The sequence below is a fragment of the Peromyscus eremicus genome, chromosome 8b, assembly GCF_949786415.1.
Source record: "Peromyscus eremicus chromosome 8b, PerEre_H2_v1, whole genome shotgun sequence".
Taxonomy (NCBI): Eukaryota; Metazoa; Chordata; class Mammalia; order Rodentia; family Cricetidae; genus Peromyscus; species Peromyscus eremicus.
The window spans coordinates 59,894,442-59,910,993 of NC_081424.1; the positions used below are offsets into that span (position 1 = coordinate 59,894,442).

The window sequence follows — 16,552 nt, forward strand, 5'->3', positions numbered from 1 at the left end:
CACTGGAAGACAAAGTATTACTCTCTAAGGAATACTGTATTCTGTGTGGTAATACTAAGACATACAGACAATCCACAATCTTAGGCCAGGTTAGCCCACCCACACAGATGAGATATCTGATAGCAAGCCACCCAGTGCATTCATCAGGTAGTGCCTGTGGTAGTTCCTCCCAGCCACTCCAGAAAAATAACATAAAATTAGTACTGCTTGTGGCTCTGTCTCAGACCCATACCAGAGGACTCTACTATGATTGGGACCTGCTGGCAGCTCTGTGGTCTCCTCAGGTTTACACATATGCATTTCCTACCTTCCTCTTTGTATTAGGGTTCTCAGAGGTACATCTAAATCAAGTTCACCTCACACCTGTTCCCACGAAAGACTTGTCTACACAATCCTGAGCCTCCAAGCTAGAGGGGATGCGAGTGTCCTTTGCCCTGTTGAATGCCTTCTACATGAATTTGACCTCTTCAGAAATGGCCAAATTCCACATGGTGGTAAAAGAAAAGAAGGAAGACATGTCAAAATCCCATGGGAGTCTGGGCAAAGGTGCCAGGGACTCAGAGAAAAAAGTGTGTGTGGAAAAAAGGCAGCTGTCACTGACAGAGCTGTTCAGGATGAGGAAGAGTGAAGAGATGCCACTGGGATGATGAATGTGGGTGGTGGCTGTAGCGGACGGTGGCTGTCTATATATGATCACGTGTGGTATGTGACACTCGTGCCATGTCTGATTCCACCATGGCCATAGCATGAGCGCCTGGCAGGTATATGCATGAATTATGTTTGACTTCACCACAGTGATAGTTGAGCACCAAGCATACCATTTGCAATCCTTCCAATGGTCTCTAACACGCACAATCCCTGACATGGCAAGCCCGTGTGTATGTGTGTGTGTGTGTGTGTGTGTGTGTGTGTGTGTGTGTGTTTGGTGTGTGTTTAGGCTAAAGGTTGACATTAGGTGACCCCAGTTGCTGTTAACCTTAGTTCCTAAGACAAGATTTTCACTGAACCAGGAGCCCCTTGGTCTGGCCAGCCAATGAGCCCCATGGATCTTTCTGCCTCTGCCCTGCCAGTCAGTGCTAGCGTTCCAAGTACACATTACCATTACCATCCCCCCATCCCTTTTATAACATGTGTGTCAAAGGTTCAGACTAGTGTCCTCGTGCTTGGTCTGGAAAGCTCTTTACTGACAGCCATTTCCCTGCCCCTGTACATAGTCATTGCTTTGGTTCTGTAGTACTAGGGACTGAACTTGTGCATGCTAAGCAGGCACACCAGCACTAGGCTACATTCCCAGTCCTTTGCATATACTCTTGATCTCTGTGAGTAGAAAAATGGACGGGAATTTGTCAAATTGAAGAAAATACGTAGAAAATACACATGATCATCAGAATGTCCACATATTGCTGAAACAATCATGAATGACTGAGTCTATCTACTGAATGCTCTGCTGATCCAGGCTGAGTTTCTGGCCATAGCGTGGCTGCACTCACATTTCTGTTTTCATTTCTTCTTTTTCTTCCTGGCTTTTGTCTTCTGTAGCCACGGACTTGTTAGTAGTCTTGGGTTCCAGGTACTCAACAATCCCATAAGCCATCATGGTCACAATCAAGACGCCCAAGAGAATGTAGAGCTTGGTGCTCACACACAGAAACGAGCTGTACCCGAAGGCGATGACATACCCTAGGGATTCCCCGAGGCGGTAGTTGGCAAAAGCAGCTTCTTTGTTCTTCCCAAACAGGACACCGTAAAGAGCTGTGGAGCAGATGAGAGTGAAAACACTGTGTAAGACGCGAAACAAGACCCGGAGGGTTAAGTGCCTGTGTGCAAGCGTGGGAGCCTGAGCTGTGACTCCCGGTACCCACAGAAAATGCCAGGCACTGGCCTATAACCCCAGTGCTGGGAGACAGGAGGGAGGAATTCTGGGGCTTACTAGCCAGCTGACTCAGCTGAATCAAGGAGAGACTCTGAAAAAATAAGATGGAGGGTGACTAAGACAATGCTGACCTCTGGCTGCCACGTGCACACACGTACATACATACACATGCACACACATGCACACACACACACACACACATACACACACACACCACCCATAGACACCCACAGATGTACACAAAGACCTCAGACTCGGTCCATTAAATTAATCCTGAACATAGAGAGGCCTCACCACTGCCAGTTTTCTTGAAAAAAAAAAATCTGGATATTTTTCTTCTTCTTAAAAAAAAGAAGCACAGAATTATGCTGATAAGTCAGGTGATGTCCTCTGGCAGTGGGCAGCACAGGAGAGGGAACATGGGAGTCCCAGAGCAGTAGCTGCTGGAGGGAGCCGGCCAGTCCTCACTCTAAGGGATGAAGGAAAGCAAAGAGTTCAGTGTGTGTTGTGTGGAGTTTGTGAACCCTGGGGAAAGACCATAGATTCCACCCAATCATAATGAAAAGATTTATTAGCTAGCTTCTAGCAGGATAAACAATCTCTGAGCCAAATTCGAGATTCCCATGAGAAGAGTTGAGAGAAGAATTTTTACAGAGAAGCACAAGACCTCCCAGAGCTGTGCAAGCCAGCAAAAACTGGTCTGTTCCGCCAAGCAACGCGGCTAAGGCCACTCAAAACAATCTTTGGGTGCCTGCAGAAGCAAAGAAGCAGTTAGTCTTATAACAAGTAGATAGTCACGGCTGTACATTTGCACATTTTTGGGAGGGGGTTACTGAGTCGGGATTATTGGGAATTTATCTTCCAGGAACTGGAGTCAGAGACAAATGGCTGGTGGGTACCAAGATGCATGCCTGGCATAAAATGGAGTTGCTTTAGCCAGTATAAGATGAGGTGGAGCTCGTCACCCATCTTTAGAACTAAAGGGTAATGAGTTACATTCATGGAAGCCATATTTGTCCTTTCAAGGGTATGCCACTATCATTTGGGCAGTAGTAGTCCAGCAGGTGATGCCCACTGCCCAGTGCTTAGAGGTGGAGTCAATGCCACTCGGAAGTTCCCAAACTTTTATTACTAGCTCTGTGACTTCTATTTTTATTTTGTTTTGTTTTGTGTTTTGTTTTTGTTTAAGACAGGGCTTCTTTGTATGGCCTTGGCTCTCCTAAAACCTGTTTTGTAGACCAGGCTGACATTGAACTCAGAGATCTGCTTGCTCCTGCCTCCCGAGTGCTGGGTTTAAAGGCAAGCACCACCATGCCAGGCACGACTTCTCTTTTTTAATGTCCTCAGCAGTCTTGATTTTTTTTTTCATTTTAAATTGACACACAGCACCTATGTGTGTGTATGCATGTGTGTATTCCTGAGACCTCCTGAGTGGAAGAGCCTGGCAGAGAGATGGCAAGAGAATCCATGTTTGTCGTAATCCCCAGCCAATGGTATTTTTTGTGGGTTACAGAAAACTAGAAACTCGCACAGCCTGATGCTTCTGAACAAGTGAGTCACTTTTACTTCCGGTGCTGGGCAGGGCAATTTTGACAGATCTGGATGAGAGCAGAATCCCACTGCAGGACATGGCTGAGTGGCAGGTGCATCTGGGAGGGGATGGATGAGAAAAGAGCAGGCCCTGGTGGTTTCTGTGGTCTGTCCACACCCCGGATTGCTGTGCCAGCTCCTACTCACACAATCTCTCCCTTCACCAAGACCACCCTTAGCCCCTACACCGTCCCTAGAAGTTCTGCTTGACTTCCCACCATGGGCCAGGGTGGAGGACCCTAAGACGGAGGACCCAGGATAGAGATGTTCTATATGGAGGGCCCCAGGGAGGGAAAGTCAGAACTCTAGAACTGATAACCAAGGCTGATCCATCTGGACCAGCAGAAGTGGCCCCGTCCCTTCCTCTCTGCCCACACAGTTCCATCAGAAGCTACGTTCCAGACAGCTGAGAAGCTAAAGATTTGGGTGCGTAGCCTGAACTGCCTTTTCAGAAGAATCAGGGACCTGGGCAGAGCAACCACCTTCCCTTCAGGAACGCCTGTCAATCAAATCAGCCCTGAGGGAGAGGTGTCCACACCAGCTATCACTAGACAGAGAAGGGAGGGGATGAGATACCCATTTGTCCACACTGGTAACAACTAGACAGACAAGCGAAGGGAAGGCACATGAGAAAATAGGTGTCCAAACCGGCAATGCTATCCAGATGGATGAGTGAGGGGGCATGCCAAGCAGGTGACCACCCCTGTATTAACTACACAGTCGTGGATGCCAAGTCAGGGTGGCACCCAACACAGGGTCTCAGAGCAGGAAACGGAGGCTTATGGTAAACTGGGAAGTCCCAGGGCATCTGCCCTTTGTGAGCCACAGGGAACCCATGTCCTGATAGCAGCCACCTTCCCCTGGTTATAAAACGGGGGGACTGGACCCTGGCTCTGTGCAGACTTGGTCTCGTCGATGTAGCTTGTCTGGATACATAAGACTACTGTGAATTAACCTGTTTACTTACAAAGAAATTTGTTTTGCTCTCGGCATCAGCCTGACCTGTCTGCCTCATCCGTTCGGGGCACTCGAGGCTAATGGGACTCAGACTAGTCCTTAGTCTGAGGTGACAGGAGGAGCAAACAGGCGTCTCATCTGTTGCGAAGACAGGTTAGACAAACAGGGCACTCAAGTCAGAATCTGTGCACCCGTGAACTGGAAAACGAGCCCCTTCAGCAGCTAACGGGGCGGATGGCATTCTCAGATGAGCGTTCCGTGTCTTGAATGCAGCACAGGGGCATGTGAGGGTTGCTACAGCAACTGCACCCGCCCTCCTCCCTCAGCTGTCAGATTGGATAAGCGGCTAGGCACAGATTCACTGCTGGGAGGTTGAAGCTCAGAAGCCCTCGGAGTACCCAGCCCCAGCCAGAGGAGCAAGTGCCTGAGTCCTACACACACTACTAAACTAAGGAGTTTGAAAAATGGTGACTCAAACAGTGGGGGGCTGAGCTCACTCATTTCTATGAATGAGATGAGAACATACCACCACATCTGTCCTTGGTGTGTCGATGTGCATGTGTGTACAGTCGGGGGCCAGAGGAGGACACTGAGCATCCTGCCCTGTCACCCTCACCTTATCCCCTTAAGATGGGGTATAGTCAGAAAGTTTCTCCTATCCCACCAAGCTCTCTGGCCCCCCCACCCCCCGCTCCACACTCCTACAACCTGCTTATAAAATAATCATTCAGAAGCTTGTATTAATTATAACTGCTCGGCCATTAGCTCAGGCTTATTACTGACTAGTTCTTACACTTAAATTAACCCATAATTCTTTTTTTTTTAACCCATAATTCTTATCTATGGTTATCCATGTGGTTTGGTACCTTTTCTCAGTTCTGCCTTGTCATCTTGCTTCCTCTGTGCCTGGCTGGCGACTCCTGACTCTGCTCTTCCTCTTCCTAGAATTCTCCTTGTCTGCTTATCCCAACCTATACTTCCTGCCTGGCTACCGGCCAGTCAGCATTTTATTTATCAACCAATCAGAGCAACACATATTCACAGCATACAGAACGCTATCCCGCAGCAACGGGGTCTCTCACTATAACTGGAGCTTTCTGTTTCTCTGCTAGACTGCCTGCCTGGCCAGCAAGTCTCAGCAATTCTCCTGCCTCGGTTCCCCAGCACTGGTTCCATCCTGAGGATCTAAACTGAGATCACCACACTGTTCATGCTCTGACCCACTCTGCCATCTCCCAAGCCCCACACAGCACCGCTCTTGAGGTGTGGCCAAAGCTACATGGAATTTGTCGTGTCGAAAAGGGACAGACAACCATCTGGATGACGTGTGGGTGTGCTGTGCTGTGGGGAGCTGGGTGGAGCTAGCTGCAGGGACTCAGCTAAAGCAACACTCCTCACTGGGGAAGCACACACGTCCGAAGAAACTGGCTTGTCTTTTAACAACAACAAACACACTCTTACCTATACAAAGAAGATGGAAATTGTTTCATTTTAAATTAGTGTCCCTTATTCAATGGAGTCATTGTTCAAGTCACTCACTGGACTTGAGTGCTCATGATATCTAGATTGGGTCTTAGTTAATTTGAACAGTTTAACAAAGGTGCCTTTGTGAGTGGCTTATGTCCATATAAAGAAAAGGAGAATGAAAGTAATTATCTATATATTCCAGAGAGAAAGAAAACAAAATGTTTTTACTGTGAAAAATTTAAACCTCTGCAGTGCTGGAGGGTGGGATAAAGCAGGATGTCTGACTGGGTGTGGGATAAAGCAGGCTGTCTGTCCAGGTGCCTTCTTTGCTTTGGTAAATGCTTTTGAAAAGTCGGTGAGTTAAGAAGGTTGTCAGCGTGCAGAGGATGGGACTCCATGAGTGTTTCAGCGAACTCTTGGGCCCTGATGCAATGTGGGGCTGGATGCAGTTTGTCTCTGGTGCTGGCTGGATAAACTGTCTAAGATCCCGAGCTGATCTGCCATGTCACTGGTTTATAATTCTGGACTTCCAAGGAAAGCTAAAGTGAGTTTCTGATTACCCTGTCCCCACCCTCCACACATACACACACACACACACACACACACACACACACACACACACACACACACACTGAGCCCCTATACTCCTAAGAACAGGAGTGCAGCCCAGCCCATGAAACGTCTAGCTGTTTGCTCCTAGTTACTGACTTTGGTCAAAAACAAACAAAAAACTAGAGGAAGGCACCAGCCAGACACACACTTGTCATTTGGGCTCCACTGAAGCCAACTGAACTAGACCCCATATCCAGCTGTTTGAGGTTTCTCTAAGGCATTTTTTTCCATCTCTTGTAAACAGACATCACACGGGGATGACAGCCAGGACAGCTCTGGAGGATGCGGTCCACCATCTGCAGCAACATGCTGTGATCTCATACAAATACAGAAGAAGTGGCCGGGTCTCCCATCCCTGGAAACCCTGGCCTCAAGCTACCGTGGGTTTTCTTTAGCCAGTGTCTAAGCTTGAATGTGTCCTGAGTGTGGATGGAATGGCACTGTAGTGGGAAAGAGGTAAATTATGAACCATACCCATCTCAGGGCTCCCTCGGGCCTGGCTCACCCAGACCTTCCAGGTTCCAGACACAGGGCCTGCCCCCCTTCCCTGATTGTCAGCACAATCCAGGCCACTAGGTGTCTGTGGGAGACTTAGGGCTGAGGGTTCTGACCTTGGCCTCATTACAACATAACCATCACCCAAATGCACATCCCGTCACTTATCCTGAACCAATGTCAATATCCACACAACATCCTGCATTCTTCTCTGTGGGAGACTGGCTCCCACATTTATTTACCTCAGGGATTCTTGAGGAGTGAGGGATAAAAGATTTAGATAGAAATGTTGAGGAGAGAGACAGAAATACAGGATAGCCTCGGGAGGGCCTGGGTCAAAACCCACCAGCCCCTTCTGTCTCTGCTAAAGGGCTTTGTAAGGAATGTCAAGGGGTAGAGCAAAGACCACCACCACCACCACCACCACCACCACCACCACCACCACCACCCGCCCAGTACAGCCAAATGCAGACCATCCCAGACACCTGGTAACCACGCAGGTGGTCAAGCCATTCCCTAATGCAGCTCTGCTAGATAAAGCAAGCTGAGATCTCACTAGGAAACCTCTGTGGGCTCCCACACTTCTCACCCTAGCGCCCTTCCTTTGAAAGTCCTCTGAGCTGCTCTCAGGGTAGACTCAAGAGCTTCCAACAGATCCAGTGCAAATACCCTGGCATTTCTGCCACCTTGCCATACCACTGACTCTCTTGGAGTCTCCCTGGTGCAGTCCCTGGGCCTGGTGTCTCTATTCCACAGACCACTGGGACAGCGGCATTCCAGAGCTGTGCTGCCCTCCTGTCTAGCCCTGCCCCTCACTTGCTGGTCTTGCTGATCTCCTGATCATGCACTCTAACTGGGGAAGGTCTTTCACAGGTGGCTTCTACCATGGCTTTTTCATAAGTTATTTCAACTTTCTACCACTAGTCAGTTCTCCAAGATCAAGGGGTCACATTCCCTGTCTCTGGCTCTGTGGGGGAGGGGGGGAATTGGATCTTCTCACCTCCATTTCAGATTCTGACTGTCCATGAGAGGCATTCATCTCTGCCCACAGGCATCTTCCTCCTCTGTGTCCCTTTCTCCACCTTCTATGGCCTCATGTCCACAGGACACAGGGTGATATATGTACTAGTGTTCTGTGGCCCCTATCTGGATTCTCTATAGATCCTCCTTGCCATCACTTCCTCTGGTTCCTCATCTGTGCACAACTATGAGCACTCCAGGAGACCACATTGTGCTGCATGGAGCCCCTGGTCTCACCTGACCCTCCTTCTGCATCATGCATGCTCAGAGATAAGAACACACTTCAAACCTATAGCATGGTCCTTGAGACCTGTTTCTCACCTCCCTTGACCCCACAGTTGCCTTCTACTGGGGACTTCAACTAGACATACCCAGAGAGCTTGGATTCCACCTTAGTGGCTGCCTTCTGGCCTTGCTACCCTCAAGACAGCTTACTGAGGGAGACTGAGGCACTGTGAGCTTGTGCTGGGTACTCACCGTTGTTCTGTGTCTGCCAGACGGCATCTGCCATTCCCCACAGGCCAGGGAGGACAAAGAAGACAGGTAGATGGGCCGGGTTTGGGTGCCACAGGAGGAGGGTGATAAAGCAAGAGAAGTGGATGACAGCACCTGGTCAGAGGAAACAAACAGGACAGTGGGTAGCTGTTGCCTCTGCTTCAGGTGGCCAGGGCCTCAAGCAGCCTGTGTTGGGGACCATCTGTACCCATGTGCTTCCAGACTTTCTAACACTTTCCTGCAGTGCACAGACACAAGGTGGTGCAGAGAAAACACAGGTGTGTGAGTGTGTGACTGACTCTAAGAGGGGGGCCCTCTGGACCATGAGGACCTACAGGACCCACAGTCTTAGGGGGCTCTGGGCTGTGGAACCCCAGCCTGTGGCTGGGGGACCAGCAGGTTGTCTCCCAACAGTGTGAGCTAGGCTTCTAAAGAGTATGGGGTGGAGGAGGGAAGACCAGGAGAACCCCCGAACAGTGATATCTGGGCTTGTTCCTTGGGGCATGACTTCTGTGGCAGATCTCGGTGAGGCAGAACATGTACTTCCTTGTTGTGGAATAGAATATTTGTTTAACTATGTAAAGGTGTATTGCATTTGTTTAGGCTGCATTTGTTTAACTATGTAAAGATGTGTTGCTGATTTACCTGGCCTGCCTAAGGCACATGATTGGTCTAATAAAAAGCTGAATGGCCAAGAGCAAGGCTGAAGAGGGATAAGCAGGACTGGTGGGAAAGAGAAAAGAGGAGCTGGCCAGATGGTCAGCTGGGGGCCAGACAGTCAGACATGGAGGAAACAGGAAAGTAGGACATACATAATGAAAGAAAGGTGAAAAGCTCTGAGGTAAAACAGATGATCAGAAACAGGTTTAATTAAGTTTAAGAAGCTAGCCAGAAACAAGCCTAAGCTAAGGCCAAACATTCATAAATTAATAATTCATCTCCATGTCATAATTTGGGGGCTGGCCATCCAAGAAATCCAGCTACACTTCCTCTTGTTGGAGGAAGGCAAGGGGTTGCAGGGGGCACAGGGAGGGCAGGAAAGCATGCCACCTACAGGGCTTCCCTTTTCCAGGCTCTTCCACAGCCCTCACTGCCCTGTGTGTGCTTCTTTACATAGTACCCTGAGCACAGGCTCACTGGTGTGTCTACTTACCCAGCACGAAGAGTGCAGCCCTGCCCGTGTATTTGGAGATCTTCCCATACAGCAGGGAGCACAGTGAGGAGGCACCTGAGAAGCAGATCATCACGTAGCCCACAAAATGGATGCCCAGAGCACAGGTAGCAAAAGACTAGAGACAAGCATAGAGCTGTATTACTGGTGTGTATAGGTCTCACTATGGCTTCAGTCTGCAGCTGCCGTGTGAGAGCTGACATGCTGATGTGGCCCAGGAACTGCCTCTCCCAGCCTAGGATGGCAACACTGGTATGTAGGAGAGGGTCTACTTTGGACCGGAATGGACAGACATCTTGGCAAACCCCTTCCTGCACATTCTTTTCCGTAGGTGTGATACACTATTTTACAGAGTGTTAACAAGGACATTGACATATCTCATCATTTTCTATTAGGCCTAAGGACAGGTGAGGGAAATGGAACTTCCATAGATGGCTAGGGAGGCCACTGGGCAGCCTCAACACTTGGCCTCCATTACTGGCAGAATTGAGGATACTTGGTGAAGACACTTGGATGAAAGGCTGGGGACAGGAGGATGGCTGCCTTGGCATAGCTGGCTGAGGCTAGAATGATATGATGTCTGATGGGAAGAGAGGCCCACGTAAATCACCAAGGTGTTCTGGACGTTCCCTTTTAAATCTGTTAAAACTGTCTTAAGAATGGTGCGGCTGATATCACACCTGGCTCCAAAGCACCACAAGGAAAGACAACAACCTGGTGCCTGTCAGCCAGCCAGCTAGCCACAGAGCACAGTGGTGATGAAGAAAAGAAGATGAAGATAAGGACATAAGTAGATGGACATTTCCTGTCCCAACTACCCTGTCCCAAATAACCGACTCAAAGGCTGAATATGAACTATAAATAATGGGCCAATAGCTCAGGCTTGTTACTAGCTAACTCTTACACTTAAATTAACCCATATTCCTTATTTACACTCTGCCACGTGGAGGTACCTTTATTAGCATGGCATTTCATCTCCTGCTCCCTCTGCGCCTAGCTGGCGACTCTGGACTCCACCCTTCTCCTTCCCAGCATTCTCAATTTTGCTTCCCTGCCTAACTTTATCCTGTTTAGCTACTGGCCAGTCAGCTTCTTTATTAACCCAATCACAGCAACAAATATTTACAGTGTACCAAAGGATGATTCCATAGCAGACATGCAGGACATGGATGAGGGGAATGACTGCAATGAGCCACCTGATGATGGAGAGTACATGAACAGGATGAGAACCAGTGGGGGATCTAGACAGACAAGCACAGGAGGCCAGGGTGATTCCAGGCCACCCCAACCTCTCTTGCATCCACAGCCTCAGCCCCTCAGCCTGCAGAATGTGGCTGCGATATCTGAAGCTTTCCCTTGAGTTCCCTCAGCTGCTGCCAAGACACAGTCTCCTTGGGCCCTCCCAGGCCATCAGTCTTCCCTTGAGTCCCTAGAGCCTGAGCCCATCCCTCACTCCTGGGTGGTACCTCACTCCTGGGTTGCCAGGGTTGGTCCCTTTCTAACCTTCTTTAATAAAAATGCAAGACTGAGCCAGGCAGTGGTGGCGCACGCCTTTAATCCCAGCACTCGGGAGGCAGAGGTAGGTGGATCTCTGTGAGTTCGAGGCCAGCCTGGTCTACAGAGTGAGTTCCAGGAAAGGCACAAAGCTACACAGAGAAACCCTGCCTCGAAAAAACAAAAAACAAACAAACAAAAAAAGATGCAAGACTGATTCCTGTCCCCCTCACCCAACCCCCAAAGGGTGGTACTGCTAGATAAACCCAGGACACTTAAATATTGCACAGGGCACACTTGTCCAGAGATAACTGCAGTTTATGGAAAATTGGGTTAGGTTGGATGGCTACTGTGTGCTCTGCTGTTCTGGAGCACTACCCCTGGTGGAAGGACGAGGTAGAAATTTTCCTAGTGTGAGGACAGGGCAAGGTTTAAAGGTAGGACTGGGGAATGCCCTGCCTCCTCATCTGCCCTAAGATCACCATGAGCCAGTGTATACTAGGAAAGAGTCTCACCCAGGAGAGAACTCCCTCCTTTCCATAGCACCAGGATTCCTCAGAAAGACAGAGCCTGGGGATGGGCCCCCAATAGAAGACAGTAGTTGTGATTGTATCAGTCACTAGAGAACGGCCCACTCTATGTGTCCCTGTGGCCCATGTTGCCCCACATGGAAAGGACTTCTGTGAGCACACCATATGAAAGCTGGCATGGGAAGGAATTTCAACACTACTCGAGGGTTAGCAGAATGGACATGAGTGTTACACACAGCTGCTAACAGCTGCCTCCCACCAGTCTTACCCTTCCTAGGGAAGACACTGGCCAGTAGGAAGCCCTCCCTTCAGCTGAGAAGTTAGAGGCGGGTGCCCCAAATCCAAGACTCAGCCACTGTAGAACTGGGAACCCGATCCCACTCAAGGGCCCCTGGGCCCCTGGTCTTGGAACACCCTCAGGTCCCCTTAGGTAGGGCACGGGTACACAGCCCTGGGCTGCTTTCTCTCCTACCTTTGTGTACTCTCCATAGATGAACCCTTGGTTCATCCCACTGTACAGCGGCAGGAGGATCAGGAGGCGCAGACGCTTGTCATTTTTAAACAGCATGAAGGTGGCCAGTAAAGCCGACCAGAGAGGTGGTGATCTGGACCCTGCCTCTCCCTCATTCTCCATTCTTTCTTGCACAGACTCGAGAAACACGATCAACAGTAAGATAGCCAGGATACTGCTGCCTAGAAGGACACACAGACAGGTGTCGGTGCTGCCGGGGTCAGGCGTGCCCCACCCCTCATTTCCACGGACCATGTATGTGTTAGGTCTACAGTAAACCCGCCACAGTGGGTCAGCACTGCTATTACCCAGAAAGGAATAGCATGCTTTTAAAGAAGATTAAAAACAAAAGTCCCCCAAGACAAGACAATGAGAGGAAAGCAAAGCAGTGAGTCATTTGAAGAGGCGCGTAGAAATCTATCCGTGTATTAAACACCCTGAAGGCCCCAGCAGACATATGCTGTCTGGGGACAGGCTTTGGAGAGGGGTGTGTTTTGAGGGACAATTAACAGAGGGCACCATGAGTCTTGGGACCTTTTACTGCATTTGTACTTTGAATGGTGTCAATGGGTTATCTGTGGGGGTGGGGTGGGGAGGACAAAGAATCCCAAACTGTTCATTTGACCCTGAACATTCTTCACATCTAAAACTGCAAACTGCAATGAGCAAACGAATTGGTCTTTGCCATCCCTCACCTCACCTCTCTGGTCACCTTCATCTTCCTGCACAGGAAACGGATACTTATGTGGGTGTTCGGGCTTCTACAGAGGTCCTCCTGTCCCCTAGCGATATGAGGTGCCTTTTGTGACATCTTTTGAGCACTGCTATTCTACTTTCTGACAAGAGCAGTTTCCCCCAGGGATTGACATGTCCAAACTCTGGGTGTGAGTTTCAGTCAGGGAGTGTGTGTCAGACTCCATCAGGACACTGTGGCCCAGCCTTACTGAACTGTGGGCTTGGTGAAGCCAGCTGTCTCGGTAAATGTTTACAAAGATGGCTCACCCAGTCTCAGCGCCCATCATAGAAACCCCCCTCTTTAACACACTTACACCCAGAAAAGTCCAGATCTCTTCAAAGCTTTCTACAACTCAGCCACTTTCCCTCCTGACTACTAAACACACCCCCTCCAGTGTCACTTTTAATGCAACATTTCAGTGTTGCTTATTAGGTGCTCATGAGGCTGGACAGCTCTTGCCAGGACCCTGTGGATGTGCCCCCCTCCACTGTGAAAGAACCACAAGGCCTCAAGTGAGGAGTCATTGAATCGCAATAACCCTTTACATGAACAGGTGTCTGGACATGGGAAGTACAATGTGTCTTCTTTCCAACCATCCCAATGTTGGCTGGGAGTAAATATTAGAAAACACATGTCTCTTCTTCACCACCATCAGGTGGGCAGCTCCTTCTCTGTGGCCTACACTGCAGCAAAAGACTTCAAGTTTGGAGAGGACTAAAGAACACCATCTCTAACAAGAAGCAGTGAGAGCCTGTGAGTGGAGGGTCTTGGTCTCAGAAGTCACATCCTCTACTCAGAGGTGTGTGTATCCAATGCCAAGTGGCCCTTGACCTTTCAAGGCATGAACTGGTGTCCTGGAACTGAGACACTACATTCTAAAAACAGACTCCAAGAAACATCATTATGAATGCAACACTTAGAGCCCTCGACAATCACTCCAGGGAGATGGCACTAGGGGCATTATTGCCCATCTTGGCCTTTCTTGTTTATGGTGACATGCTCGAAAGAGAGTCATAGCAGATTTCCAGGTATCAGAATAAGACAATGTCTCCTCCACCTAGCCTGGGGCACAGTCTCCTTGCTAAGCCCCTTGACCTGCTTCTTAGGGGACAGAATTCTCCAGGCATATATAGTTCTATTGAACAGCATTGATGAATCATATTCATTGGTGCTATCTGTGGCTTCCCACACACACACACTTCAAAGACAACAGTGAGTGAGGTAGTGAGATCACTTGACGCTCAAAGCCTGAATTATCTACTGCCTGACACGGCCTACCCGAAAGAGTACCCCTCCAGTTCACGAGCACTGCCATTTCACACACCCAGGTTCTCTGTGCTGTCTAGACATGGTGGAGAGGAGACAGGGAAACCATTTTAGCCCAGTACTTTCCACAGGCGTCTGGAATGTACTGCAGAAAGGGGATGGCGTGGATGCTGAGAAACCACAAGCCAGGTGGCCCCTTGTTGTCCCCACCACCACACGAATGTAAACAGGACATTGAATAAACAAATGTCTAGGTCACAGATGATCAAGGACAGCGGTAACACGGAAGTTTCCCGGGACACCTCCCTGGCCCCCACTTTTCACATCCTCCTTTGAGAACTGCGCACCCTCACCGTGCATGGTTACAGGTGGCTTTGTTGGACAGCGCTGGCCCCTGAGATTGCTTTCAGGTCAGCCGTTGGGATGGCCCAGCCCTACCACTGGCAGGGCTTTTGCTTTCTTTATTAAAGGGCAGACACAAACATGGTCCCTCACTACCACAAATTATACACTGTGTTCCCTACACTTGGGGAGATCACAGGCGCCAACGTATCCAGAGTGCAATGGACAAGCACTACCCTGGGAAAACCACCTTCCTGATCATGGCATCGTTTCTGCCAGGGAAGTGTGGCAGGGGTCTCTATGGAGAAAGTTCATTTAGGGGCTGTGGTGGTATTTTACTTGTACTGAAATGTGATTTTAATTGTATGTTAATAAATAAAGTTGCCTGGAGGTCAGAGTTTTAGAGCCATAGCAAGTGCGTGGCGGTGGTGGCGCACGCCTTTAAGGACCTGGAGGGCGGTACATACAGGCAGTGACAAGGCAGTCACGTGTTTAGGTTTACAACCAATGAGAAGGCAGAACAGCTAGACTATAAAAAGACATACACACAGGAAGTAGGCCTTTTTTTTCGGAGAGCTCTCTTGGCTGAAGCAGGATAGCTGAAGCAGGAAGGGTAAGGCTCTTAGTTCTGACCTCTTGGCTTTCTTCTCTGAATCGGCTCTGTGTTTCTTATTTAATAAGACAGTTGGTTACATCTACAAGGGGCTGGAGGAGAGGGACCTTTACCACAGGGAGAGGTTGGGCATTTGTACATACCATTGAAGATGCTCAGCAGGGTGTAGATCAGTTGCTTGGAGGGTTTAGAGGTGTTATTGGGAGCCACGGTAGCCATCAGGCAGTCTTTGGCTCCACAGGACTGGAGCTGGGAATCTGGGATGGTCACTAAGGAGGTCGAAATCAAGAAGATGAGGTGAGAATTCTAGTGACTACGTGGGATACCTGAGGCCAAAGTCAGCAGTGAAAGCATGGCCACCTGGGACAGGTGACTTCATGTCTTTCCTGTTTCAGAAAATGAGTGCTAACTCTTTTATTGGTTAAAAAACATTGAGTGTAGGGCGGGAGAGATGGTCCAGCAGTTAGCACTGGCTGTTCTTGTAGGGGGTCCAGGTTTAGTTCCTAACACCCAGCACTGGTACACAATTGTATGTAACTCCAGCTCCAGAGAATCTAATGCCCTCTCTGGCATCTGCACGTACTACTTTCACATGGGGCGTAGACATACATGCAGGGGAAACACCCGTACTCATAAAATAAAAATAAATATATATGGAGAGAGGAGGTTGGTTTGGTGGTTAATACCTCCCCAACGTGTCACACACACACACACACACACACACACACACACACACACAGAGACACACACAGTTGGAACTACTGTTATGGTTAATGTTGTCAGCTTGCCAGGAGCTAGAGTCACATAGGAGACAGCCTCTGGGCACATCTGTGAGGTGTGAGGGACTATTATCTGGGATAGATTAATCTCTGGGCATGTCATTGGAGGATTATCTTACCACTCAGGGAATGAGTAGTGGTCTGGGCTGTATCTAGAGCAGCCCACGACCCTTTACCTGCTGTGACAGAGACTGGGTTTGATATCAGTCTCTGCAGCTTCTTTGGCTGAGTGGTAGTGATTGTGAATAAGACCACATGAATGGCCCAGTGTCTTTCCTGCCTTGGACACACTGTCACCATGAAGGGAAGAAGATTGGTGACTTCTGAGCTTCTGTCAGCATGTGGCCTAGGAGAAGCCAGACACATGGCCAGGGTGGAGGGAGAGAAACCAACCTACTCCAGACCTGTCACTTCTGGAAAGCTCTGCTGAAAGAATGGAAGACTAAAGTCCTCTAGATGGGGGGTGGCGTGAAGTGGGTGCTGGCTCTGACCCTGGGTGGGTGGGGTTGAGGGAAGACAGACACGGAGCATTCCCCCAGTCATGGGATACGGGGTCTGACAGATGGTTTTAACACTGGCTTGTGGGTCAGTTTTATAGGGA

The 16,552-nt window shown here is 49.2% G+C and overlaps 1 protein-coding gene, 1 long non-coding RNA gene and 1 other non-coding gene across 4 annotated transcripts in view; 1 reads left to right on the forward strand and 2 right to left on the reverse strand.

Moving 5' to 3' along the window:
- Positions 1 to 1,162: 1,162 nt before the first annotated feature.
- Unc93a (unc-93 homolog A) overlaps positions 1,163 to 16,552 on the reverse strand; it is a 16,173-nt gene continuing 783 nt past the window's right edge. The window contains exons 2-6 of the mRNA XM_059272480.1: positions 15,316 to 15,478; positions 12,177 to 12,397; positions 9,663 to 9,798; positions 8,492 to 8,623; positions 1,163 to 1,752 (exon numbers count right to left, since the gene is read on the reverse strand). Coding sequence (XP_059128463.1) covers positions 1,487 to 1,752; positions 8,492 to 8,623; positions 9,663 to 9,798; positions 12,177 to 12,397; positions 15,316 to 15,478 — 918 coding nt within the window. The 3' untranslated portion in view covers positions 1,163 to 1,486. The remainder of the gene's footprint in view (positions 1,753 to 8,491; positions 8,624 to 9,662; positions 9,799 to 12,176; positions 12,398 to 15,315; positions 15,479 to 16,552) is intronic.
- Positions 3,320 to 6,878, forward strand: LOC131918675 (uncharacterized). 2 transcript variants are annotated; one of them, XR_009381054.1, is made up of 3 exons: positions 3,320 to 3,424; positions 5,533 to 5,747; positions 6,744 to 6,878. It is a non-coding gene; the product is annotated as an uncharacterized LOC131918675 (long non-coding RNA). The 2 variants fall into 2 exon arrangements; XR_009381053.1 differs by lacking the exon at positions 3,320 to 3,424 and adding an exon at positions 4,414 to 4,573.
- LOC131918909 (U1 spliceosomal RNA) lies at positions 14,684 to 14,846 on the reverse strand. The gene has a single exon (XR_009381131.1). It is a non-coding gene; the product is annotated as a U1 spliceosomal RNA (small nuclear RNA).